Source organism: Rattus rattus, chromosome 18 (genome assembly GCF_011064425.1).
Source record: "Rattus rattus isolate New Zealand chromosome 18, Rrattus_CSIRO_v1, whole genome shotgun sequence".
In the NCBI taxonomy this organism is placed as follows: domain Eukaryota; kingdom Metazoa; phylum Chordata; class Mammalia; order Rodentia; family Muridae; genus Rattus; species Rattus rattus.
The window spans coordinates 15,907,683-15,934,234 of NC_046171.1; the positions used below are offsets into that span (position 1 = coordinate 15,907,683).

General features: G+C 46.0%; 1 protein-coding gene across 2 annotated transcripts in view; it reads left to right on the plus strand.

The window, feature by feature from the left end:
• The window catches only part of Bicc1 (BicC family RNA binding protein 1), a 242,517-nt gene that overhangs the window by 207,030 nt on the left and 8,935 nt on the right, over positions 1-26,552 (plus strand). For both annotated transcript variants that reach the window (XM_032888580.1, XM_032888581.1), the window contains exons 10-19: positions 2,911-3,097; positions 4,914-5,075; positions 5,866-6,062; positions 6,203-6,335; positions 7,239-7,395; positions 9,970-10,135; positions 15,785-15,824; positions 16,397-16,551; positions 21,947-22,103; positions 25,104-25,264. In XM_032888580.1, the coding sequence (XP_032744471.1) occupies positions 2,911-3,097; positions 4,914-5,075; positions 5,866-6,062; positions 6,203-6,335; positions 7,239-7,395; positions 9,970-10,135; positions 15,785-15,824; positions 16,397-16,551; positions 21,947-22,103; positions 25,104-25,264 (1,515 nt within the window). The remainder of the gene's footprint in view (positions 1-2,910; positions 3,098-4,913; positions 5,076-5,865; positions 6,063-6,202; positions 6,336-7,238; positions 7,396-9,969; positions 10,136-15,784; positions 15,825-16,396; positions 16,552-21,946; positions 22,104-25,103; positions 25,265-26,552) is intronic.

Below are 26,552 nucleotides of genomic sequence, written 5' to 3' on the forward strand. Positions count from 1 at the left end.
ATGATAAGAGATCAACCAACTTGGTAAACAGGCTAACAGAAGGAACAGATTTTCTAAAAACAAAAACGAAACAAAACAGAACAAAAAAAAACTCCCATGATTTACAAATGGCTGGCGAGTACTAAAAATGCTCAAAGCCATCAAAGAAAAGCAAATTTAAACTCCATGGAGATCCCATCTCACCCTGGTCAGGGTGGCAGCCAGCCAGGAAAGGACTAACGCTGCATACTGAGGGGGTGGGGCAAAAGGGACACACACACTGATGGTGGCAACCTAGACTAGTCAAGCCATCAACAGAAATCCATACTGAACTTTGTCAGAAAGCTGAAGGAGACCTACTGTGTGAACAGGATATGCCATGCCTGAGTATTTATTAGGACTACAGGCTTTACTTGGTCACTCGGGAGTAGCTAAGGAGACTTGTATGTCATGTGTATGTGTGTGTGCACGCTCAAGTCCATTCACAGCACTTGCTGCATGCCGGCACTGTGCCAACCAAGCAGAACGGCTGCCCCTTCTGTTCTGTTCTTCTCTTTAATAAAGCCCGCTAGTAATGAATGCTCCAAGCCTTCTTAGCTCCTTCTCTGTCCGATGCTATCTGGTAAATTTCTCAGACAGTAAATGCTCAGTGGGAAAAATCTGGTCCGGAGTTGCCCAGGAGAAGGCGAGGAAGGAAGAGTGTTCGTGCATTTATATTGTTATATTGTGAAAGTTGCCACAGCCCCTTTAAAGCTGGGGACCCTGGGGCCTCACCAGTGGTTGTCACTGGCGGCCATGGTGCTGCTGCTGCTGTGAGGGCAGAGGTGAGAAGATGGGGGCTCCCAGGCTGAATGACATGTTAGGTAACAACACTTACATTCTTATATTTTCCAAATCACAAAGCATCGACTGGCAAAGGTTTGTGGGACATTCACCACTAGGAAAGAAGGCATGATTAGGAAATAATCTCGGGGGGTGGGGCTTAACAAAAGCCACAAACACAATTGTCTTTGCTCCAGGTATTAAGTATGACAATGCTATATTAATCCTGGATTTGTTTTGTTTTTGAATGTTTAAAACTTAAAAGACTTACAAACTGTAATTAAGTTTTGAAGTTTGTGGAATGTTTTGAAGCAAGATTCCAATCATCTGAGTTTCTCTTTTTTGTTTTTTATGAAATGCTAGTTTTTAATTGCTTTATAAAGTCTAATGAACGTAATTTGACACTACACATAATACAGCAGCGACGAGTCATTACTTCAGTGCAGGGGAGCGTATCGTCGAGTAAAAATAAACCAGTAAGCATCCTAATTTGTTTGGGCTGTTGTAACGATGCCCACAGAACAGGCAGCCATGGACAAGAGAGTCTGTAATCATGGGCGCTAGCAAGCACAAGATTCACACTGGACTCGATTTGGTATTAGGTTAGGACCTGGGTTCCCATTCACAGATGCTACTATCTCAGATAGAAAGGCAATCTCTCTCTCTCTCTCTCTCTCTCTCTCTCTCTCTCTCTCTCTCTCCTCTCTCTCTCTCTCTCCCTCTCTCTCTCCCCCTTTCCCTCTCTCCCTCTGCCCCTCCCCCACTTCTCTTCTATAATTCTATTCAGAGTTTTGTGGGTGCATATGTGAATGTGTGTGTGTAGGTGCATGTTTGTAGGTGAATGTATGTATGTATATGTACAAGTACATGTGTATATAAAGATGTTCATGTGTGTGTGCGCATGTGTATCCATGTATCCACATCCACATGCAGAAGCCACAAAAGGATGTGCAGATGGATTCTGGGGCCAGAAAGTCCTAACTTACTAAGGTAGATAAATCTGCCATGCTTTCTGTATTAAAATTTCTAAATCATAGCTGTCATCTCAAAAGTATCACATATGATTTCTACATGAGTAAATGTGATATTTTCTGTCCACCAGGAGAAAACAACCACACTGATTTTTTTGGCTTTTTGTTTTTTTGTTTTTTTTTCAGAGAAAACCATAAAGCTACCCAAGACCAGGGGAGCAAGGTGGAGTGAGTTCAGAGTTCAAGAGCAGGGTCTTAGACATCATAAAGCCCAGTTTAACTTAACCACAATATCATCAGTGTCAATCTCAGAGAAGGGCTTGGGCGAAAAAGGGCAGAAATAAAAAAGAATTCTAAGAGCTCAGGAAAAAAAATGAGCACATGTTGGGCACACACACATACGCACATGCACATACATACATACATATGTGTGTATATATGTATACATATGTATATATACTCATGTATGTATATATATATGCTTAGAAATTTAGTAAGATATATAAATCATGTAATTTTATATGTATATATAGTATATACATATAGAAAATACATATATATATATATATATATATATCACAAGATTTGCCACAGGTGTGGTCTCACTTGAGGGTTGGTGGTGCCTGGGGTATGTCAGCTTACCATCAGACCCTATACGTTAAAAACAACTGACTGTCACTGTGCAGTCTGTATGTGCTGGTGGGTTCGATTTGGCTTCTGCAGGTAATGAGGTGGTGAGGAGGGGCGCTTCAGTCCAAAGCCCAGAGGCTGCGTGGTGATGGCTGGGCTTTGATACCAAGAGTTTGCTAAATTTCTAAGCATGTCTGGGTAGGAATCCACACCTCCAAAGGTGGGTCCCCATCTTTTGGAACCTGCGTGCTGGCTGCCCACAGCAGTCAGAACGCGTACTCGCACTTGGGGACACACACACACATACACACACACACACACACACAGAAAGAGAGAGAGAGAATGGGTGGGGACTAACGCTACAGGAAATGTCAGGAGCAGAGGCTGATTGAAGGTGGTGCCCGGCCTCCTGGGGCTCCTCATTTATATTTTCATTACCCCTCCTGTCCATTGTATACCTACCTCAGTGTCACCTTTTTTTTTTTTTTCCCATTATGTGTCTTCATAGTCTGTGATTGTGAAAAGTGTTGAGCGAAATGCCTTAAATATGTATGAAGCAAGGAAGTGTCTCCTCGGACTTGAAAGCAGTGGGGTTTCCATAGCAACCAGTCTATCCCCAGCATCGTGCCCTGCCGGCCTGGCATGTCCCAGCCTGGATATCTTAGCTTCGGCAGGCCTTGGACTCACTGGACTAGGTATAAAGTTTATTATTACCACTGGGGAACTGCTTATCGGGTTCCCTGCCTTTCTACCGTTGTGCTGTCTAAATGCTGTTTTCTTCTTTGAGCCCCGAGAGACCAACAAGAGACCGGAACCTGATTCATCCGGTCTGGGTTTTTTCGGATGTTACCCTCTGTGGATTTGGGTTGCCCAGATTCCTTCTAGGTTGGCACAAAATCATCACCACGGCCCAACTGCTTTTATTTTCGGTGGCTTGTGTTTGTGCTGCTAAATTAAGAGCGCCATCGAGATTGAAGGGAGCGGCTGACTGTGATGTATGTGTTTGTGCTCTTTCCAAGTTGGCTGTACTGCCCTCCCTCCCTAGAGATAAAGATTATCCAGTTCGGTCCAAAAAGCAATTGCAAATCCGGAGGGCTGGGGGGGAGGGGAGAGTCCCTGCACCCATGCCCAACCCCCACCCTACGCCTAGGTCTGATAAGCCCAAGGCTGCCAAGGAAGCAAGCACTCAGATCACTCACAGTGTTTAGGCTGTTGGAAAGCACAGTGAGCCCTCACTGGTCCTAGACAGTGTCCTCCTCTAGAAGCGACCTTCCTCGAGGGCTGGCCAAGGGCTCTGCTACCATTGGACCAGGTTTACCCTTTTTCTTCTTGTATCCCAGATGCCTTCCTATGAGAAGGGAGCGCAGTAGGCCTACTATGGTAATGCAGGTTCTTCCTCAGCCAAGGCTGTCTCTTCCACACGGACCTGAATAGCCATAGCAACACAGCAGTGCCATGGACCAGGATGTGCTGGCGAACTTAGACTAGTTCTTCAACCTATAGGCTGAAGCCCCTTTGTGGATCGAAGAACCCTTTTTACAGGGGTCGTCTATCAGATATTCCACATGGCAGATAGTTACACCAAGATTCCAAACAGTAAGCAAAATTACAGTTATGAAGTGGCGGCAAAATAATTTTATGGTAGGTGGAGGGGGTCACCACAACACGAGGAACTGTCTTAGGGGGCTGTGGCATTAGGAAGGGTGAGAAACACCGGCTTAGAGCCAATTTTATTGGGTCTTAGTTGAGAAAGTGGTTGGAGAGGCTGAGTTCCTGAGTGGAGGGGAGGTTTATCTTGGTCACCCATCTCCTAGACCAGTGACCCCTGACACTTCCGGAAACACATAGAAACGAGCATTTTCTTTTAGATCCCAAGTTCCCCAAAGGAATCTCGCTAGTTACAGTAAGCACTGGGATACTTGAGATGAAATTCAAAGCCAAGCACAATCCCTGGGCAAGTTTTAGTCATTGGATTGGAGCCCAAAGAAGTCAGTGTGTGTTCAGACACGCGTCGAGCCATCTGGTCCAGCATCCTCTCCACTAAGTATCAGACAGCCAGTCTACCACAGGAAATGCGCTCCTGGGCTCTGCCAGGTGTGAACGCTTGGCTTCTGTGGGGAAGCTGATGACAAGTTGAGTCAGTTAGAGACATAAAAAGCAAGCTTCCCCTTGAGCAGAGGTTTGTCTGTCCTAGGTTGTCAGCGGGCTTGCGTCTAGTGACTCTCCGTGTGCCTGGCTGCTGTTACAGATTGGTCACACCTGTCTTCCCAGTCTTATTGGCATCTATGGGAGGATGAGCGAATTCCATTGTTGGAGTTATGAAAAGAGACATTTCACAGGAATATCTGAAATAACATTTTTTTTTTAAAAAAAAAAAATCCTGTCACCCGTATTCGACAGATTAGAAAGTGTCAGATTCTATTGGCGGTTGTCCCGAAAGGCAATATGAATGGTGCCCCTGTTTCCGAATCTTGAACTTAGGTATATTGACTTGACTCTCGTTCCTTATAGGTCTATTGGGGCCCACCACATTGTCCCTCAACACGTCAACCACCCCAAACTCACTCCTGAATGCCCTCAACAGTTCTGTCAGTCCTTTGCAAAGTTCAAGTTCCGGGACCCCAAGCCCGACGTTGTGGGCCTCCTCAATCCCCAACACTGCAAGTGCCACAGGTTAGTGTCACTCAAGTATAGTTAAGAAGTGAGAATTCAGAGGCATTGCCTGGGTTTTTTTTTTTTTTTCTTTCAATAGAGTTTACAGTATTCCACTTCTTCAAGTGAAACAAAAAACAAAAACAAAAACAAAAACAAAAAAAAAAAAAAAACCACCCCACTGTTCAAAGAGAACATCCTCTAGCCCAAAGGAAAACTCCCCTGCTGTGTAAATTCATTAAAATGCAGCTCAGAAAAGCCAAGAGCTTTTCAAGCAAACAGGAATGTCATCTGCACAGGTGATAAACAGATTAGGAAAAGCAGCTGGAGGCTCAGGGAACAATGGCCAAGGCACATGAAGGTTACAAGTGAACCTTGGGAACCCAGCTTCCTGGAGGACTAGTTCTTAGTCAGTTGCCCAGGCTCAGCCTCTCTGCAGTCCCCAGCAATGCTGGGAGGGGCCTGAATATATAGTGTTAGAGACATTTTAACATTGTTTCTTTCAAAGAAAACAAGTTATTTGTGTGTGTGGAGGTCAAAGGGCAATTTGCAGCCACCGAGGTACTTTCTAGCACATGGATCCCAGGCATCAAACTCAGGACATCAGACTTAGAAGCAGGAGCCCTTACCCGCCCCAGAGGTTATCTCATAAGCCTTGGTTCATGGTTTCTATAGTAAAGTTACATCTATTGACAGAGATGTCAGATTATTCTGAACTCACAGGGAAAACAAGTTTCTTACTGTTGCTAAATTGTAACAGTTGCTTCTAGGCTATTACCTTCTAACACCTATGTTCATGAAACCATTTCAGGTTTTTCTACGATACCACACCTTATGATCCCGTCTACTGCCCAGGCCACATTAACCAATATCCTGCTGTCTGGAGTGCCCACATACGGGCATACAGCCCCGTCTCCCCCACCTGGCTTGACTCCTGTTGACGTCCACATCAACAGCATGCAGACAGAAAGCAAAAACATCTCTGCTTCTATAAATGGACACGTGCAGGTAACACCCTCTTGTGACATTCAGGGGGGTGAAGGGTCAAGGAAGGGGCTCTGCGCTTTTGGCAAGAGCTACTTGAAACCCGTTTTAGCTTTCATTGAACTTCTTTCTCAGTTGTATTTTTATTTTATTTATGATTTCAGCCTCCGAACATGAAATACGGTCCGCTTTCCACTTCATCGCTTGGGGAAAAAGTGCTGAGTTCTAATCATGGTGATCCATCCATGCAGACAGCTGGGCCCGAACAGGCTTCTCCTAAATCAAACTCAGTAGAAGGTAAGGGATTGGAACTTTCCTCCTCAGACCGCTTGTAGCTTGGGTAAAGCCCCACCCCCAGTTACTTGAGACAGCAAGGATTCTGAGTTGGTTTTTCTACTTACCTCTGCTGACTCCGCCTCCCTCAACAATGCAGAGTAAATGTCTTGCATGAGATTCCAAAGAACATGGTGAACGGTGAACTGAAGGGCACTTTCCATGAAAATACTGCTGTTCCATTATTGTGTAATGGGAAGACATCTGCTAATGACCATTTGCACAGAAGTTCATCCCCTAACCATCTTGAAAATACTTGAGTGGGACTGGGAGTGTAGTTCACTAGAACAACATGTGTCTAGCGTGTCCCTAGCCCTGGGGAAGAAACAAAGGACTATATTTGGAGTTGAGGATATAGCTCCTGGTAGACATACTTGTCTAGGGTGCATGAAGCCCTGGGTAAACCTCCGTACTGGGAAAGGGAAAAGGGAAAAGAAGAAGAGGGAATGGAAGATATATGTCTCTATCTATCTATCTATCTATCTATCTATCTATCTATCTACCTACCTACCTACCTACCTACCTATCTATCTCTTAGGGAACAGATGGGCCCCACTAATGTGTGTACGTGTGTATGAATATATGTGTGCATATATATATATATATAATATACATATACATCAAATACATATACATCCCTTATTCCAAATAATCTTCAGGAAACACCAGGGTCTTCCCTTGAAGTTGAGTTCTGGAGAGAGGCCAAGCTTGCTGAGGTGTGCCCTCTTTGTGGCCGAGACCATTGTCAGGACTGCAGAATTGGGTCTCTCCAGAGACAGGTTTATTGTTTTTCTCCATGGCATCTATAAGGTGATATTTACATTTTGATACTCTCTCCCTCAACAACCCCACTCCCATCACCACCAGGCTGCAATGATGCCTTTGTTGAAGTGGGCATGCCTCGAAGTCCTTCCCATTCCGGAAACGCTGGTGACTTGAAGCAGATGCTGGGTCCCTCCAAGGTCTCCTGTGCCAAGCGGCAGACCGTTGAGCTACTGCAGGGCACGAAGAACTCGCACCTCCAGTATGTATGCTCATCCTGCTGGCGGGAGATGATGGACGAGGAATTTGCTTTGAGCCTGGTGGTTACGATCCTAACTCAAGTCACTGGAGCTCACCATAGGCTTTGCAATTCTCCCTCACAGTTATCTTTCAAAAACTCAAGGAACAACCTCTGTTTTCACCCTTACCCATCTTAATAAGATCCCTCCTCCCAACTTGATGTGGGGTTTCTCTCCATGTCCTTAGAGCAACCTTTATCACTCTGAAGCTTATACATTCTCTCTGCGATTCAGCGACAAGTACCGGCGATTTTTAGCCTCTGGCTTTTGCATTAGAAGTTTTCAAGCCGAGAATCCACCTTGGGTGGTGTCAAGGTGGATTCTTTTTTTTTTTTAAAGATTTATTTATTTCATGTATGTGAGTACACTGTCAATGTCTTCAGACACACCAGAAGAGGGCATCAGACCTCACTTCAGATGGTTGTGAGCCACCATGTGGTTGCTGGGATTTGAACTCAGGACCTCAGGAAGAGCAGTCAGTGCTCTTAACCACTGAGCCATCTCTCCAGCCCGTCAATGTGGATTCTTAAACTTCAGCGTCCTTCTCTCCAGTGCAGGTGGCTGTAGACTTGTAAACTTTTGGATGAATGTTGGATTTTTATTAGCTAGGGCACAGCAGTTTCTACTGTGCGATCCTGAGATTGCCGTATTTGTTTATTATGTGTGTCCTTTTACAGAGGAAAGGGTCTCCCACCGGCCGGCTACTCCATTTCCTCTTCTGTCTTCTTAGCTCCGTGGCTGTCTCTAAGGAGGGTCTTTATGCAAACATTAACATATATATATATATATATATATATATATATCTTTACTCCTCCATTCCCCTACCCCCCGAGCTGGGGACTGAACCCAGGGCCTTGCACTTCCTAGGCAAGCGCTCTACCACTGAGCTGAGTCCCCAACCCCTACTCCTCCATTTCTTACTAAAGCCACTTTGTTGTCATAAACCTGACTCATCCCACCCAGTTCTGCCTTACCTGTGTCTATTGATTTCCCCCCACCCTATTTGTCTACTGCGGGTCCTGATTCCCCCACCAGGCCATTCTTCAGCATGTGTTTCTGAAGCGATCTGCTTCCTGCTGCCTCTCAAATCCCTTAAAGCCTACGTCCGCCATTTTGGTTTCCCTGCCTTCTGAATCTTTTCCTTTTCTCTCACCTAGATGGAACCTGCCCTGTCTCCTTGCCTTTTCTCTCACCAGTGTGGCCTTCCCTTTCTTTAGCTCTAATGATTCTCTTTAAAGCTGGATCAGCTCCTCCTCTCCGTGGCTTAAACAGCCCCAGTGATTTGATCCTGGGCCCCTTCCCCTTGCATTCTGCCCTCTGAGTTGCTGCTCTCCTGGCCTTTGGCCCTAGGGAACTTGAAAATGTTGGACCCCAAAGGGAGCCCCCCACTCAAGTCTCGGGAGAGACGCGCACCCAGTAGGACTCAGACACCGACCTGCTGCAATCACATGAGGAAGTTTTATTGTAAGCAAGATGATATGAGAGCTCAGGCCAGCATGCTGGGGTCGAGACTCATACACCGCACAGGGAGTAGAGGAGTTCGACGACGACCTGAATTTTCACAGAGCTTATAAAGGAAAAAACCACAAACCAGGGGGAGCAAGAGGGAGGGAGGAGGGAAATTCCAAGACCATAAACAGCCCATACAGCTAGATCATATGCTAGTCATGTGTAACACCAGGCAACACACCTAGGGCTTTGTAACATTGTGATTAGGGGTTGTGACATTTTACAGGGCCGTTGGAACATTGTGGCCGGAGGCTATGGGTCATTGTGGCTGTTCCAGGAAACTTTTCATGCAAGAATGTTCCGGGAACCATTGTACAGCAGGGGAGGGTGAAAAGTTCAAGCTCTTACGGACCCCACTTCTTCTTTTGGGGTAGTTAGGCGGCTTATTATTAATTTTTTAATTCTTCAAAAAGTTCCTTCATTTCCAGGTCACGTGTCCCCGAGACAGGTCTGTTAACGACTTATTGCTCCGGTCTTGTCTTCTGACATGGGACATAATTGAACAGATCAGCAAATTAGCCCCCATTTTCTTTGACTTGAGGTGTGTCCCGATACATCACGAGCTTGCCATTTTTCTTTTTCACCAGTGTCACATGTACCTCGCACATTCAATATCTGTCATAACTATCTTCATGCTTACTCGGGCTGTACTCGGGCTTGGTGTCTGGTTGATGTACAAACACCAGAAATCTTATCTGTGTATCTATTCCCCATGTACCACAAGCAAAATTCCATGTGTGCTTCCTTTAATGTACATACCTTCATGTTGCAAAGCAGTATTAACCTATAGTTTGAGACCCAGAGTCACTCTAGAGCAGTGACCTTGGATAAGTTCTTTCTTCAAGTGTCCAGCAGGGAGACAGCCACACCTTTGTCTCAGTGTTGCCGTGCCATGGGTGGCATTGCATGGCAGACCGAATGACACATGAAAGCAGGTGACGGCTGAAGCACATGCAACTCACAATGGGAATCATGCGGCCTTGTCAGTATGTGAGGTAAAGCAGTGAATTCCCAACTCTCTTTCACAGCAGCACTGACAGATTACTCTCAGACCCCGAACTGAGTGCCACAGAAAGTCCTCTTGCTGACAAGAAGGCTCCAGGGAGCGAGCGTGCGGCTGAGAGGGCAGCGGCTGCCCAGCAGAACTCGGAAAGGGCCCGCCTGGCCTCGCAGCCACCATATGTCCACATGCAGGTAATGTAGGTGCCACAGCGGTCTTCCGAGGGTGGGGCGCTGGGCTGGGCATGGAGAAAACAGAGAGTGTCCTTGAGCTGTGCAGAAGCTAGCTTGGCCCCCTGTATCCTGGTCAGCGTGAAACTCATACAGATACACAGGAGTTCGAATTGGTTTTGCTGTGAGCATTAAGAATGAATCGCAGGGGGTTGGGGATTTAGCTCAGTGGTAAAGCGCTTGCCCAGCAAACACAAGGCCCTGGGATTGGTCCTCAGCTCCAGGGGGGAAAAAATGAAATGCAAGAGTTAGATTAAGGAAAAGTTCATACTAGTAAAAATGGCGATTTGTGTTGCTGCATCTGAAGCAAAAAATGCTCGTCGGTTACATGAAGCATTAGAGGTGGCGCTTCTCCTGGATAAGCAGATCTGGTTTTCTTCTGTGGTCTTGGAAATAGAGCTAGCAAACTCCGTGCCGTTTCAAAAACGGTTACGAAAAGAGCGAGTGTGGAATTTGAGTTCTGTGGAAGGCAACCGTGTGGTGTAAATGTTCATGGTGGCTTCCGTCAGCGTCCTCAGCCAGCCACCATTTTCATAAGCGTGGTGACTCAGAGCAGCTCACTAAGCAGGAGATCCAGTCTCTCATCTTCATATAGAGCATGTGTGAGAGGCAAAGATGTAGTGCTTTTGAGGGTAACGCACACAGACATTTGCTTTTTGCTCCGGCATTACCGGAAGGGAACACCCGCCTGGTAATGAGTTTTCTCTCTTCATTCCCACCACCTCTCAAACCTTCACAAACCCCTAGAAATAAAAACAAATAAATAGCCAACCTGCTGTGTTAAATTAATTCATTGAATTAAGCGACACTACTTTCATTCAAATGTGAATGAAACCTCCTGTTTTTTTTTAAAAATAATTTGCATTTGAACATTTTCATGACTCTTGAGGTAGATAGAATCCAATGCATACATAATACTTCAGTGTTTAAAAACAAACACACAAAAAACAAGTCCCCCCTATGACCTCTGTGCCATAGGTTCCTTTCTTGTTTGCTATCACATTTGGGTCCCCGTGTGTAAGGTCTGTGGTCCTCTCTTGTAGGTTGGATGCCAGGATTCTCACAGTGACTCTAACTAGATGTGTTTATGCCATTAGTGGAAATCCAGTGAGCTCTAGTACAAGACACACTGAAGACCTGCCTCTTTTTATGGCTGAAGTGGCCATCTCTCCCTCACCCTAGGACAATAGCCTCTTAGCACTCTTTTTCACGCATCTCTCTTCCTTTGTCCTCCAAGAGACCATTGGTTGTTTAGGCTCCAAATAAGTTCTGATACATTGTAACCTTTACAGAGCTAGGTACACTTTAGGCTCCAGATGAGTTCTGATACATTTTTTTTTTAATTTTTATTTTTTTTTTTTTTTTTTTTTATTAACTTGAGTATTTCTTTTTTTTTTTTTTTTCGGAGCTGGTGACCGAACCCAGGGCCTTGCACTTCCTAGGCAAGCGCTCTACCACTGAGCTAAATCCCCAACCAACTTGAGTATTTCTTATATACATTTGAGTGTTATTCCTTTCCGGTTTCCAGGCAAACATCCCCTCCCCCTCCCCTTCTCTATGGGTATTCCCCTCCCCATTCTCCCCCCATTACCATCCTCCCCGCAACAATTACGTTCGCTGGAGGTTCAGTCTTGGCAAGACCAAGGGCTTCCCCTTCCACTGGTGCTCTTACAAGGATATTCATTGCTACCTATGAGTTCAGAGTCCAGGGTCAGTCCATGTATAGTCTTTAGGTAGTGGCTTAGTCCCTGGAAGCTCTGGTTGCTTGGCATTGTTGTACATATGGGGTCTCGAGCCCCTTCAAGCTCTTCCAGTTCTTTCTCTGATTCTTTCAACGGGGGTCCTATTCTCAAATCAGTGGTTTGCTGCTGGCATACGCCTCTGTGTTTGCTGTCTACGTCTCTGTTTAATTTCTGTTTCCATGATCTGTCCATTGATGAGAGTGGGGTGTTGAAGTCTCCTACTATTATTGTGTGAGGTGCAATGTGTGTTTTGAGCTTTAATAAGGTTTCTTTTACGTATGTAGGTGCCCTTGTATTTGGGGCATAGATATTTAGGATTGAGAGTTCATCCTGGTGGATTTTTCCTTTGATGAATATGAAGTGTCCTTCCTTATCTTTTTTGATGAATTTTAGTTGGAAATTGATTTTATTTGATATTAGAATGGCTACTCCAGCTTGCTTCTTCTGACCATTTGCTTGGAAAGTTGTTTTCCAGCCTTTCACTCTGAGGTAGTGTCTGTCTTTGTCTCTGAGGTGTGTTTCCTGTAGGCAGTAGAATGCAGGGTCCTCGTTGCGTATCCAGTTTGTTAATCTATGTCTTTTTATTGGGGAGATGAGGCCATTGATGTTGACAGATATTAAGGAATAGTGATTATTGCTTCCTGTTATATTCATATTTGGATGTGAGGTTATGTTTGTGTGCTTTTCTTCTCTTTGTTTTGTTGCCAAGACGATAAGTTTCTTGCTTCTTCTAGGGTATAGCTTGCCTCCTTATGTTGGGCTTTACCATTTATTATCCTTTGTAGTGCTGGATTTGTAGAAAGAAATTGTGTAAATTTGGTTTTGTCATGGAATATCTTGGTTTCTCCATCTATGTTAATTGAGAGTTTTGCAGGATACAGTAACCTGGGCTGGCATTTGTGTTCTCTTAGGGTCTGTATGACATCTGTCCAGGATCTTCTGGCTTTCATAGTTTCTGGCGAAAAGTCTGGTGTAATTCTGATAGGTCTGCCTTTATATGTTACTTGACCTTTTTTTCCTTACTGCTTTTAATATTCTTTCTTTATTTTGTGCGTTTGGTGTTTTGACTATTATGTGACGGAGGTGTTTCTTTTCTGGTCCAATCTATTTGGAGTTCTGTAGGCTTCTTGTATGCCTATGGGTATCTCTTTTTTAGGTTAGGGAAGTTTTCTTCTATGATTTTGTTGAAGATATTTACTGGTCCTTTGATCTGGGAGTCTTCACTCTCTTCTATACCTATTATCCTTAGGTTTGATCTTCTCATTGAGTCCTGGATTTCCTGTATGTTTTGGACCAGTAGTTTTTCCGCTTTACATTATCTTTGACAGTTGAGTCAATGATTTCTATGGAATCTTCTGCTCCTGAGATTCTCTCTTCCATCTCTTGTATTCTGTTGGTGAAGCTTGAATCTACAGCTCCTTGTCTCTTCTTTCGGTTTTCTATATCCAGGGTTGTTTCCATGTGTTCTTTCTTGATTGCTTCTATTTCCATTTTTAATTCCTTCAACTGTTTGATTGTGTTTTCCTGGAATTCTTTCAGGGATTTTTGTAACTCCTCTCTATGGGCTTCTATTTGTTTATTTATGATTTCCTGGAATTCTTTCAGGGATTTTTGTGACTCCTCTCTATGGGCTTCTACTTGTTTAATTATGATTTCCTGAAATTCTTTCAGGGATTTTTGCGATTCCTCTCTGTAGGCTTCTACTTGTTCTCTAAGGGAGTTCTTCACGTCTTTCTTGAAGTCCTCCAGCATCATGATCAAATATGATTTTGAAACTAGATCTTGCTTTTCTGGTGTGTTTGGACATTCCCTGTTTGCTTTGGTGGGAGAACTGGGCCCCGATGATGCCATGTAGTCTTGGTTTCTGTTGCTTGGGTTCCTGCGCTTGCCTCTCGCCATCAGATTATCTCTAGTGTTACTTTGTTCTGCTATTTCTGACAGTGGCTAGACTGTCCTATAAGCCTGTGTGTCAGGAGTGCTGTAGACCTGTTTTCCTGTTTTCTTTCAGCCAGTTGTGGGGACAGAGTGTTCTGCTTTCGGGCGTGTAGTTTTTCCTCTCTACAGGTCTTCAGCTGTTCCTGTGGGCCTGTGTTTGGTGTTCACCAGGCAGGTCTCTTGCAGCAGAAAAGTTGGTCTTACCTGTGGTCCCGAGGCTCAAGTTTGCTCGTGGGGTGCTGCCTATGACCTCTCCGCGGCGGCAGCAACTGGGAAGATCTGTGCCGCTCTTTCCGGGAGCCTCCGTGCACCAGGGTTCCAGATGGCATTTGGTGTTCTCCTCTGGCGTCTGAGATGTGTGCAGAGTGCAGTCTCTTCTGGTTTCCCAGGCGTGTCTGCCTCTCTGTAGGTTTAGCTCTCCCTCCCACGGGATTTGGGTGCAGAGAACTGTTTATCCAGTCTGTTCCTTCAGGTTCCGGCGGTGTCTCAGGCACAGGGGTCCTGCCGCTCCTGGGCCTTCCCCCACGGGAACCCGGAGGCCGTATACAGTCTCCTCCCGGGCCAGGGATGTGGGCAGGGGTGGGCAGTGTTGGTGGTCTCCTCTGCTCTGCAGCCTCAGGAGTGCCCACCCGACCAGGCGGTGAGGTCTCTCTACCACAGGGCTTGGGAGCAGAGAGCTGTTCTGATACATTTTATCCTTTACGGAGCTCAGCACAGTCTTTTAAGTAGCAGCTTTTTCCACACCTTGCCCCTAAGAATTACACTGATTTTTAACTTCCGGTTCAATTTTCAGTTGCCCCTCCCCCCAAATGTCATAAAACAGTGTCATCTAAAAACCAGGCTCTCCAGGTATCACCATAGTCACAGAGCTATTGTGTGTGCTGGGCCGCCACTGTTTATCATCTGGCCCAAGGTTATTCTTTGTTCCTCGCACCCTCCTCAGTGTTCTGTTCCAGACTAGGATTCCCTGGGAACCTTATATATGCTGGGACAGCCTTCTGGGAGACAAGCCAAAGAGCTCTTGCCAGTAGGTTCTTGTTCTTCATGGTAGGTCTTTAAATCAAGTCTTAATCTGTTCTCTAGGCTGGGGAGGTGGGAATGGGTTAGCATCTGGTATATAGTCATGCAGGCATGGCTTTCCTCAGAAAGACCTGTCCTGGTTTCTGCATAGATAGCTGTTCAGTGTTCTTAGCATGGGTGTGTGTTCCTCCTGTCTATGCAGTACCCTAGGGTATCTAGATTTAATCTTACACCATCATTAGTATCCAAAGCTATAGTTCTGCAGTTCTCTAACTTCAAGACCCAAGGCTTTAGCAGTGTGGTTGATAACTTGCATGTTATTAGTGCCATCCCAGTCGCTGTCTTACTTACCTATATAAAGAAGGATTCTGAGAAAGAAGGAGACACAACTGATACTTGTGGCCATTTTGTGACATATTCCTTTGATCACTTCACGTTTGCATTCAGAAGTCCTGATATGAAAGATATTCTTTTTTTTTTTTTTAAGAAAATATTTACTTATTTATAAGATTTATTGCTGTCTTCAGACACACCAGAAGAGGGCATCGGATCCCATTACAGATGGCTGTGAGCCACCATGTAGTTGTTGGGATTTGAACTCAGGACCTCTGGAAGAGCAGTCTTAACCTCGAGCCATCTCTCCAGCCCATGAAAGATACTCTTAATGAATAAGAATTTACTTTCAGTGTGTAGGGAAACTCCCTACTCTTGTCATCCACTTCAAGTTAGCTCAGAGTATAGATTATGTCAGGTGGTTTTGAAGGGGCATTTATGTTCATCGCACTTGTGCCGTGTGTTTGTGGTCCCATGATGCGGCACTCAGCTGATGGTTTAAGCAGAGGCAGGAGAGTCGAGCAGGTAAGATGCTTAGGAAAACTGTGACAAGCCATTCATTCTCTCTGTATTTCTTTTTCAGGCCTTTGACTATGAGCAGAAGAAACTACTAGCCACCAAAGGTAAGGGACCAAGGAGTGTTTCCTACCTGTCTTTCAGTACTCCTTCATTTTAAAGCTCTCCCGATGATTTGAAGAAAACAAACAAAACAAAACAACAACAAACAAACAAACAAAAACGGTGCTTATAAAAAGAAGCCCAAAATGTTTGAGTTCATGATGCACAATTTCTGCCAAAATAAAATTTATCTTGTGAGATACACGAGCATAATTAAGGAGTCCTGCAGCCTTTCCATATTTATTTTTCATTGGATAAAATGTTTTATTCTTAGGCATTTCACCTTAAGAAGTAAATGCTGAGCTATAACTTTTTCATTTATTATTCCATTGAACACACTCCTGCTTTCTCTTCTGGTTTCTATCATTTGCCATTTTTTTTAATTTATTCATTTTATGTACATGAGTACACTGCCACTCTCTTCAGAAAACACTAGAAGAGGGGGCATCAGATCCCATTACAGATGGTTGTGAGCCACCATGTGGGTGCTGGGAACTGAACTCAGGACCTCTGGGAGAACAGTCCGTGCTTTTAATCACTGAGCCATCTCTCCAACCCCCTCTTCTGTTTTCTGAAGCGATGTTAAAGAAGCCAGTGGTGACTGAGGTCAGAACGCCTACGAACACATGGAGTGGCCTGGGGTTCTCGAAGTCCATGCCGGCAGAAACCATCAAGGAACTGAGGAGAGCGAACCACGTGTCCTATAAGCCCACAATGACAACCGCCTATGAGGTACATAGTTATCTGCCTGCCCATCTTTTCCCAGAACAGCTAGCTGCCTCCTGTCCCTGGCTCGTTATGGTCATGGGGACAGAATGGCTTGCCTCCCTCTCTGCTTTTGTGAACTTGTGAAAATGGATGTAATCTTAACATTGTAGACCTCTCTCTCCCTTCCAAGTTGTTAATCTATATGTTCGGTGGAAATTGAAATCTGGGAGTAAGTTTTTGTTGGATGAAGGGGATCCCACATGATAGAGTGGGGCTAAGATCAAGCAAAGAACAGCTGCAGTGTTTCGTAAACGCTCACAAAGAGTCCTCTATCAAGCCACCATAGGGGAAAAGGCAAGTATTCAATCAAAACAGATTTGCAAATCTGAGTTAACTTCAGTGCATTGAGATATGCCAGGAGCACAGCAGGAAGTATCTCAAGGTTCCAACATTCTTATGCTTCCCAGATGTTGGCTGCACAGATCCGAGGCGAGGCTGGAATCTGGCGTTCTTTGCGTGCGGAGGAAGGGCCCTAACTCCATCCTCTTGGTCAGGCTTCACATGACTCTGAGCAGACCCTGTCCTTCTGAGAATGTCAGACTTTGGCCTTAGGGAGTGAGGGTCTGGCCAACTTGCACACAGACAAACCGGGAGATTAGAGACGGTGGGCGGGTGGGCGGGTAAGAATGATTAAACCAAGCACCATCAGTCTCTGTCAGCCCTGCTGGCTGCAAAAGTGCTGGCTGTGGGCTTCAGAGTGGTTAGTCTAATAGTAGCATTTGTAGATGGAGTTCCTTTCTCAATCCGTTTTCTTTGTAGTAAGATTGTTGATGGATACAAGGCAAAAGCAAATACTTTAAAATTTTTTTTTCTTTTTCTTTATCTCTTGAGCAAGTGAAGAAGAAAGCCTTACTAAGTAGTCCCCCGGGGAATTCCATTGTCAAGGTTACAGTAGCCACCTGGAAGGCTATATTTAAGATTAAAGTAGCCTTCAGCAGCACAACTATGGGGACCATTATGTGCAGTTTTGGGCTATAGGTGTCCACTCCCCCTCAGGCTGCTAGAACTCTGGAAGAAATAGCATCATCTTTTGTTAGAAGAATTAAACTAAAGCTGAGACTTGGCCCTGCCTCCCTTACCCCTGCTTTCCACAGAGTAGAGCTTGGGGCTGTCAGCCGCCGTGCTGTAGGTTCTGAAATGAAACACTTAGCTTCAGAAATGCCCTTCACTTCCCTGCTTAGAGCCTGACATTCTAGCAAGTTGGAGATTCTGCATAATACAGAGGTCAGGCATAGAACTTGTAGAAGCTGATAAATTCCACCCGTTGTATGTAAGGATTTGGCAAGACTTCATTATTCTCATAGCGTGCATTTTCTTTAGGGTTGGGTTGTCGGGTCTCTAGTCATACTAGGGAGATGCTATTAGTTCTACTGGAGAACCGTGTCTATAGGAAAAGCCAAGCTTCTGAAGGATGAGATTGTCTTCCTCATTGGAGGAAGTAAAGGACCATTCAAGCTGTTTGTGCTTTCTGTGTCTAAAGTAATAGTTTCAGGGTGTTACGCGGACACTTAAGATATTACTGAACTGGATTCACTTACTTCTTTTGTGCTTTATATGGTGCACGTTCATGGATCAATCCATACAGTCCCCACACACAAACTTCTAGTTCGAAAAGAGGCTCCCAGAATGGATGTGTCTTCTTTAAGACATAGGCCAGTAAACGTGAGAGAAAGACTTGATTCCATTTCACAGAATGTACTAGAACATCTCCTTAATGAGCTAACTCAAGGAGGGCATAGGGAAAGATGGCATGCCATTGATGTAGGGCCATGTGACATGCATGTGCGCATGCACACACACACACACACACACACACACACACACACACAGAGAGACAGAGACAGAGACAGAAACAGAGACAGAGACAGACAGACAGAACTTTGAATCACTTGGAAGAAGAACCTTTGTGTCAAGCTCTCCAAGATCCCATATAATCATAAGGACAGAGTGGCTTGGATGTGTCTTGGATATGAGCCACAGTTGATGCCAATGATCCAAGGAAACACTGCTGTAGGACTGTTCTGTGCTAAAACACGAATGACATTTTTGGCAAAAACAAACACGGGACCTTGACATACCTTCCACTCTTGCACTTACCCAGAATCAGACAGACAGCTTTCTGGGGATGGAAATGTACATGGCCTCCATAGCCGACCCTCTCCTGTGTCTTTGTTGTTGTTTTGACTGACTTGGGCTAGCCTGCTCTACTTCCCTGACTGATGTCAGTCAGCCCACGTGTGCAGACAGTGAGGCTGGAATCCAGGGAAGCTCCACGGCATCTGCTTCTTACCATTGCCTCTCTGAGTGCCCAGAAAGGTAGACTCTGGCTTTCCTCAGGAGTGATGCTATGTACTTGACTCAGGACCAGCTCTCTCTTCATAAAGAGAGGGCCCACATGCAACATGGCTGAGTTTTCTGGGGCAGCAGCTCCCCGGGCAGGCAAGCCCTTACTTTTGTCTGTAATAACTCAAAAGGATTAAAAACAGGAAGGACTGAGGCTGGCCTCCGTGGATGAAGGCTGTGGGGAAGGGTCTAAGAAACAATAGAGGGAAGTTCCTATTGAGAGGATGAGTGAGGAAGAAGGGATGGATGGATGGGTGGATGGATGGATGGATGGGTAGGTAGATAAACAGATGAGAGAGGGGGAGAGATGGATGGATGGACAGATGGACAGACAGACGGGTGGACAGATGGATAGGTAGATAAACAGATGAGAGATGGATGGATGGACAGGTGGACAGACAGATGGACGGACAGATGGATGGACAGATGGATAGGTAGATAAAACAGATGAGAGATGGGGAGAGATGGATGGATGGACAGATGGATGGATAGATGGGTAAATAGATAAACAGATGAGAGATGGATGGACAGACAGACGGATAGGGAGAGATAGATCAATAGATGGATGGGGAGAGATGGATAAATAGATAGATACATGGATACACAGATAAATACATAGATACATAGATAGTTGGTTAGATAGGGAGAGATGGATGGATGGACAGATGGACAGACCAACCAACAGACAGAGTATCCTGGTGTCTGCCATGTTTAAACTATAGGGTGACTAGAAATCCCCACATCTTCTTTATTTTTACACTCATTATAAAGAATAGCAAAGAGAATGTGGATGGTAGCATGTGAGCTGAAGCAGCCCTAGCTGCTGCTGTCCCGGTGGCCGAGGGGGCTACTCAGCCCACCATGTGCCTTGTGCCTCAGCTTCCTACTGCAGGACGCTTACTTTGAGCTCTGTACTCTGAATTTGCACAGCTAAGTAATTACCCTGTCCTCCCTAAAAGTTCTTTAGATAAGAGGTAAGCACTTTCCACTTTTTTTTTTTTTTTTGCCTGCCTGCTTAGTGTTAGAGTGGATCACGAAAACACAAACAAGGTAGCTGTGAACTGAGCCTCAAAGGCATTTGGGATTTTTCCATTTTCTTTCTGCCATCTCCCTCTTAAAAGCACAAGGGTCCCATATTCTCCGAAGCAAATCGGAGTATGAGTTGGGAACCATGAGTGGTTTTCAACCTCCCCAACACTGAGTCAGGAGGGGGTGGGTGTCTGATGATGTTTAATCTCACAAACCTCAGCGTGCAGGTGACCCGTCCATCCAGTGGATGCTTTAGATCTGCTAACAGGAGAGCAGGAATCCCCATCTTTGGAGACCTGCAATTTGTGTGAGACTGGATCAGTCTGCCAGGCGAGTGGTGAAGCACACTCAGATGTTGAGCTGAAGGATGCTAGCAACATCTCAGGGCTGCAGCCTTTGCCAGACTTCAGTGGTCGTTGGCCCTTGCTACTCTGGATTTATCTTGGCTTAGGATATGAAAGGTATTTTCACTGGAAAATCTAGAGGGTTTTTTTTTTTTTTTCTGTCTTAGAAACCATAATTTCCTTGTAGGGTTGTCTTAAACCAGTAGTGACATCCACATCGATACAGGAAATGGAATCTTTGAGTGTGACACTGCATCCCTGAGACCATCCCCTGGTGCACGGCGTTATACACATTAGACAGTGCTGCCTTCTGGTGGGAGAGAAGCATCATGAGCAGGAAGGAGGTGGGCAGCCAGATTTCCTAGACCATACCCAGCAGAGGCTGCTTGGGCCTTAGGAACAGATGACGGGCATGCTGGGAAATGTAGGTGACAAAATAGGTCCAATCTCACAGAATCTCGGGAAGGAGCATCGAGTCCAAGGAGTAACTGGCATGATTCTCCTAACATCAGAACTCGATGGAGGGGTCTCAGCAGAAGGCCAGTGGGTGGGTGATGGGGCGTCAGAGATGAGGTTCCAGCAAGACCAATCCTAGCACACACTTGATCCATGGTAGACTACAGCAGAGCAGTGAGAAACCAAGAAACACCTCTGCCTCTGGTTAAGCACAGCAGAAGTTCAAGAATGTATGTGGAAGCGTAGATTGTTCCTGATTTCGGTGCTTTAAAATACTAGCCTTGTTTTGTGTGCTGTACTACAGAGGGAGGCAGAAAGGGTAGTAGTGTGGAGAGACACCATGACCAAGGCAAGTCTTATAAAGGACAACATTTAATTGGGGCTGGCTTACAGATTCACAGGTTCACAGCATGGCAGGAGCATGGCAGCATCCCGGCAGGCCTGGCACTGGAGCAGGAGCTGAGAGTTCTGCATCTTGTTCTGAAGGCAAACAGGAGAGGACTGGCTTCCAGGCAGCTAGGAGGAACGTCTCTCAAAGCCTTACCCCCACAGTGACATATTTCTTCCAACAAGACCACACCTCCTCCAACAGGCCACACCTCCTAATAGACACACTTCCTCCAACAAGGCCACACCTCCTCCAATAGCCCACACCTCCTAGTAGACACACTTCCTCCAACAAGGCCACACTTCCTCCAACAGGCCACACCTCCTAATAGACACACTTCCTCCAACAGGCCACACCTCCTAATAGACATACTTCCTCCAGCAAGGCCACACCTCCTAATAGACACACTTCCTCCAACAAGACCACACCTCCTCCAACAGGCCACACCTCCTCCTAATAGACATACTTCCTCCAACAAGGCCACACCTCCTCCAACAGGCCACACCTCCTAATAGTGCCATCCTTGTGGGCCAAGAATATTCAAACCACCACACTCGACCATGACATTTTGAAACTATAAGAAGGATTCTTTTCACTGGGGACTCTGTGGGCATCTGTAGAGTCAGGTCCTCTTGGTGAGGACCTTACACTGTCTGTATTTGTCCCTGGTACCTTCCTGAGAGTTTGGTTGCTGACATTGTGTCCGTACATTTGCATTTGTTTTATCTATTTTCCCCCCACACACTCTAAGAAATCCAGTTTGTTGAACTCTTCCCTCCCTGGCTTGGATTCTTTACAGGGCTCCTCATTGTCCCTCTCAAGGTCCAGCAGTCGTGAGCACCTGGCGAGCGGAAGCGAGTCAGACAACTGGAGAGACCGAAACGGAATCGGCCCCATGGGTCACAGTGAATTCTCGGCACCGATCGGCAGCCCCAAGCGCAAGCAGAACAAATCAAGTGAGTTTGACTTCCGGTTACACTTTCAGGTGTCGACCTAGACGCCTTTCCTTGAGGGGATGAGGTGTAGGCAGCTCATTTTTTTTCCAAAAATATTCCTGGCTTCTCCCTGTTGAAGGACGCTCAGTTCCCTCCTCTCGGTGGGTTTTGTACCTGGTGTAGACTCTAGCGCTTGCCATATCCCAAAATGCCGTCATTTATTGACAGTTACTACAAACCCTGTAGGATTTGAGGTCTGTGAGTCAGGGATACCTAGCGAATGCTTATTGAGTATGACGCATCAGGCCGTGTCTTGCACCTGGCAGGAGCAGGTTTTATAGACGTCTTTGGAGGGAATAACAGAAGCATGTGCACACCTCCATATACTGAGGAAGAGACAGGAACCTAGGAAAGAAATTGAGTAAGGTATGATCAAAGTCGCACATTGGACAACTGAAGAACAGCTAGCCATTACAGGTGAAAATAGGGCTTTTAACTTAAATTTTAAAATTTGGAATTTCGTATGTCAGTCGTGTAGCTGCCTTGTTTTCTCCCCAACCTCCCATCTTCCTGACTCCCTCTCTTGGCAGCCACGGGCTGCCTGTAGCTCTTCAGCTAGGGGGTGGGGCTCTGTGACATTTTCCCCAATTGACAGTGGCCTGTCAACTGGTTTTGTCACTATGGAGATCTCCTTTGGGCAAGATGGTGACAGTGGCCTGTCAACTGGTTTTGTCATTCATTACGCAGATCTTGTTTGATGGATTAGAATAAGCAGAAAAAACCACTCCAAATCATGGGCATTCTGCCTGAGCGGATATGGCCGAGACGGAGCGGTGTGGTTTTATTTATAAAAGCATCCACTCTTCTAGGTGGTAGAGATGGGTAGCCAGACGGGACATGGCACAATGAGCATGAAGTGTGTTGATAATGCCCGTTTAGTCAGGGTTCTTGACCAATTGGGAATTCCAAAAACATAGCACGAGATATCTGAAGGCATCCCAGTGCAGTGGACCTCGTAGTCTGTGGTTGTCAAGGTGACTGTGTTGTCAGGCGTATCCAACTTGAAGATGAGCTTCCTGATCCAAATCAGGAAGAGAGGTCAGGTCAGCTCTTCTCCTCGATGAACCATTTGTAGCTGGAGACTCTGTCAGCTACTGTCTGATTCTCTAAACACCCATGCCCTGCAGTCAGCCCAGAGGCGGGCTGCCATTCCACACAGGGCTTGGGATGTAGGTGTACTTGCCTTGTAGCCTAGTGGGAGTTGGCTTTGAATTTCTTCTTTCCCTCTGCCAACATTAGATACTCACACTAACTCTACTAAGTTGTTGAAATAAACATTAGGTTAAGACGAACTTGTGGGGGGGAAAAGGGTGCATGTGTGGGATGATTAATGGACCCCAATTGTCTTGCTTTCCCCGGGCAGTTGTAAGAGTCAGGGTGGGGTTTAAAAGAAGGCACAGGAACTATCAACAGCTAACATGAACATACCGACCGTCCACACAAAGCTATGGGCCATTATAAATATTTCCCACTGGGGTCTCTATTTTCAAATATCTGTTTAAATCTTTACGAATATGTTTTACTTGGCCCAGATCTACAGTATATATAATACCAGTCCAGCATTTTAATGCTCACAAAGAGCCTGGGCTTGACCACTTTTTATACCTCAGGTCTTAACCTCAAAGTCTCTTCCTTCTTTGCACTCCCCTGTTTATACCTCTTGCTCAAGTGCAAGTTTGGTAGCACCCCCTTTGCTCTCCTGGAAGGTAGGTTCATCAATTGGACAGCATTCACGATCACCCTGTGGTCAACTTGTACCCACTCAAGGGCCGTGATCACTGAGGGGCCCCCAGGACATGGCTCTGTAGCGCCTTTTTTTTTTTTTTTTTTGGTTCTTTTTTTTCGGAGCTGGGACCGAACCCAGGGCCTTGCGCTTCCTAGGCAAGCGCTCTAACCACTGAGCTAAATCCCCAACCCCTCTGTAGCGCCTTTGAAGTACCTTTGTGGGGGGGCGGGCAGGGATTACCTTCAAATGATGACCCAAGGACCTTATTTTAGATCCTAGTTTGGGATCCCTTCATATTCCTCCCATGAGAAAACACTTGTTTTCAAAAGGAAAAGAAATGTTAATGAATGGCTAGCCTTTGAGATGTTGCAGAGAGCTGCTCGGTATGTGTGGGAAACAGAAGGATGTGTGATTGGTGACTCGAGAAACCCACGCAAGGCGGGCTCTGAGGTTTCCCTGCTACAGAGCCTCAGAGTGGCCTGCATGGATCTGCCTGGCCTGGAGGAACATCATCTCTCTCTCTTGAACTCTCTCAGAATCCCTCTTAGGGACACATCCTTGCTGTGAGAGGATTTGGATCCTCACCCACAACAGGCATGAGACAGCCTGGCCCCACACCTACTCTGTGACCCTCTAAAGTAGTATGCTTGGGTGTCTGGCATGGTTCTGTGGTCCTTCCCCTGGCCCAGATCGTCAGTTGGTCTAGGAACCAACTACCAAATCGTTGGCAGAGCCAAGGCAGACTTTCATACTGGTCGGTTAGCATTCTTCCCCGGAAACCCATTTGCTCTGTCGTAAATTAAAGCCAGGCCCCTCAGCCTCACCGGACCTGATGCCAAGGCAATGGAATGTGCGTGCCGTAGCAGGACACAACTCCTCTCGGTGATGAGACACAGGTTGGGGGAGAGAGAACCACCCTGCTCTCCAAAGGGAGCTTGGACCTGTGGTGACTTCCTGTTCCTTTACCATGTCCCAGAGTTCCCTTCCAGCTCTTCGTTTGATTCCCGTCAAATCTGCCGTAAAGATCAAAGACTCGGGGGAGAGCACTGCACGTGATTATTAAGTGCAGAGGCGCAGGCATGGACTTTCTGCCTCACGAGTGTAACCTCGGAATGGCAAGAACCTCCCAACAGCAGTAAATGGTGTCTCCTTGGTGAAAGGCTCATCCTGTGGTGTCAGGTGGCCGTGCCTCCCGCCTTCTCTGTGGCCCTGACTGCCTCTCTTTTGCCTTGCAGGAGAGCACTATCTAAGCAGCAGCAACTACATGGACTGCATTTCCTCGCTGACAGGAAGCAATGGCTGCAACCTGAACAGTTGTTTCAAAGGCTCGGACCTCCCCGAGCTTTTCAGCAAACTGGGCCTCGGCAAATACACAGATGTCTTCCAGCAGCAGGAGGTCAGCCAGCCTGAGCCTCCCTGGGCACCTTCCTTTGGGTTGTGGGTGTGATGACCTCCAGAAGGAAGCTTCTTGTTGCCCTGCGGTTCTTTTCTCTGGGCTTTTAGGTCAGGTCTTAGCTGCTGAGGAAACTGTGGTTTCATTTCCTACTGGGTAAAAGCGTGGAAAAGCAGAGAAGTAGAAAAGTGGGGCTTGCAGAAAAGCACCCCAGCCATCCTTCACCATTTTAGGCGAGAGAACACACTGGGGTTTGGATGCACAGGGGAATTGGGGTCACAGCCACCCTGAGGTCAGCGTGGAGCCTTGCTGTCCACATCTGCAGTCAGAAGCGATGCGTACCGGAGCCCGCAGGGCACATCACCGCCTGCTGCCAGTGCTGTGTTAGGAAAGGGGCAAACGGGAACTGCAATCTGCAGTTATATTTCTAATCATCGGGCTCCCTTCAAAATAAGAGCCCTGCCCTTGAGCTGTTTTCTCTCACGCTTCGTTGCTGAAGCCGCAGGACACAGCTGTGCTATTATAGAGCAAATTGTGTGCTGATTTTTTTTTTTTTTTTTTTTTTGAGATAGTCTGCTGTGTTCGGTGAATGAGGACTCGATTCTCACGCATGGCTGTGTACAACACGATGGGAGATATCATCTTGTGTACACTCTGGTTTCTTCCTTTAACCAAAAGCTAACATTCTTCCCATTGGCATCTTCCAATGATCGAAAGCTAACAAACGTTCCGTCCCCTGGACTTGTTTTTTTTTTTTTTATCAAGTCACAAATGTACAGTATTTCTGTTGTTTTGTTTTAAGCACGGCTGCCAAGGGACTGAGGGCTCAGTTTATCTCGGTGATATCCAGTTGTGGGCTTAGTCTGTCTCCTGATAGCATTTACTTTCAGTTCATCAGCTCACCGAATTCTCGTGTGTGTGTGTGTGTGTGTGTGTGTGTGTGTGTGTGTGTGTGTGTTGAGTGTGTGTGTGTGTGTGTGTGTGTGTGTGTGTGTGTGTGTGTGTTGAGATGTTGTATGCTGGATATGAGTGTTTTGTCTATATGTGTGTGTGTGTGTGTGTGTGTGTGTGTGTGTTGAGATGTTGTATGCTGGGTCTGAGTGTTTTGTCTATGTGTGTGTGTGTGTGTGTGTTGAGATGTTGTATGCTGGTTATGAGTGTTTTGTCTATATGTGTGTGTGTGTGTGTGTGTGTGTGTGTGTGTGTGTGTGTGAGATGTTGTATGCTGGGTCTGAGTGTTTTGTCTATATGTGTGTGTGTGTGTGTGTTGAGATGTTGTATGTTGGGTTTG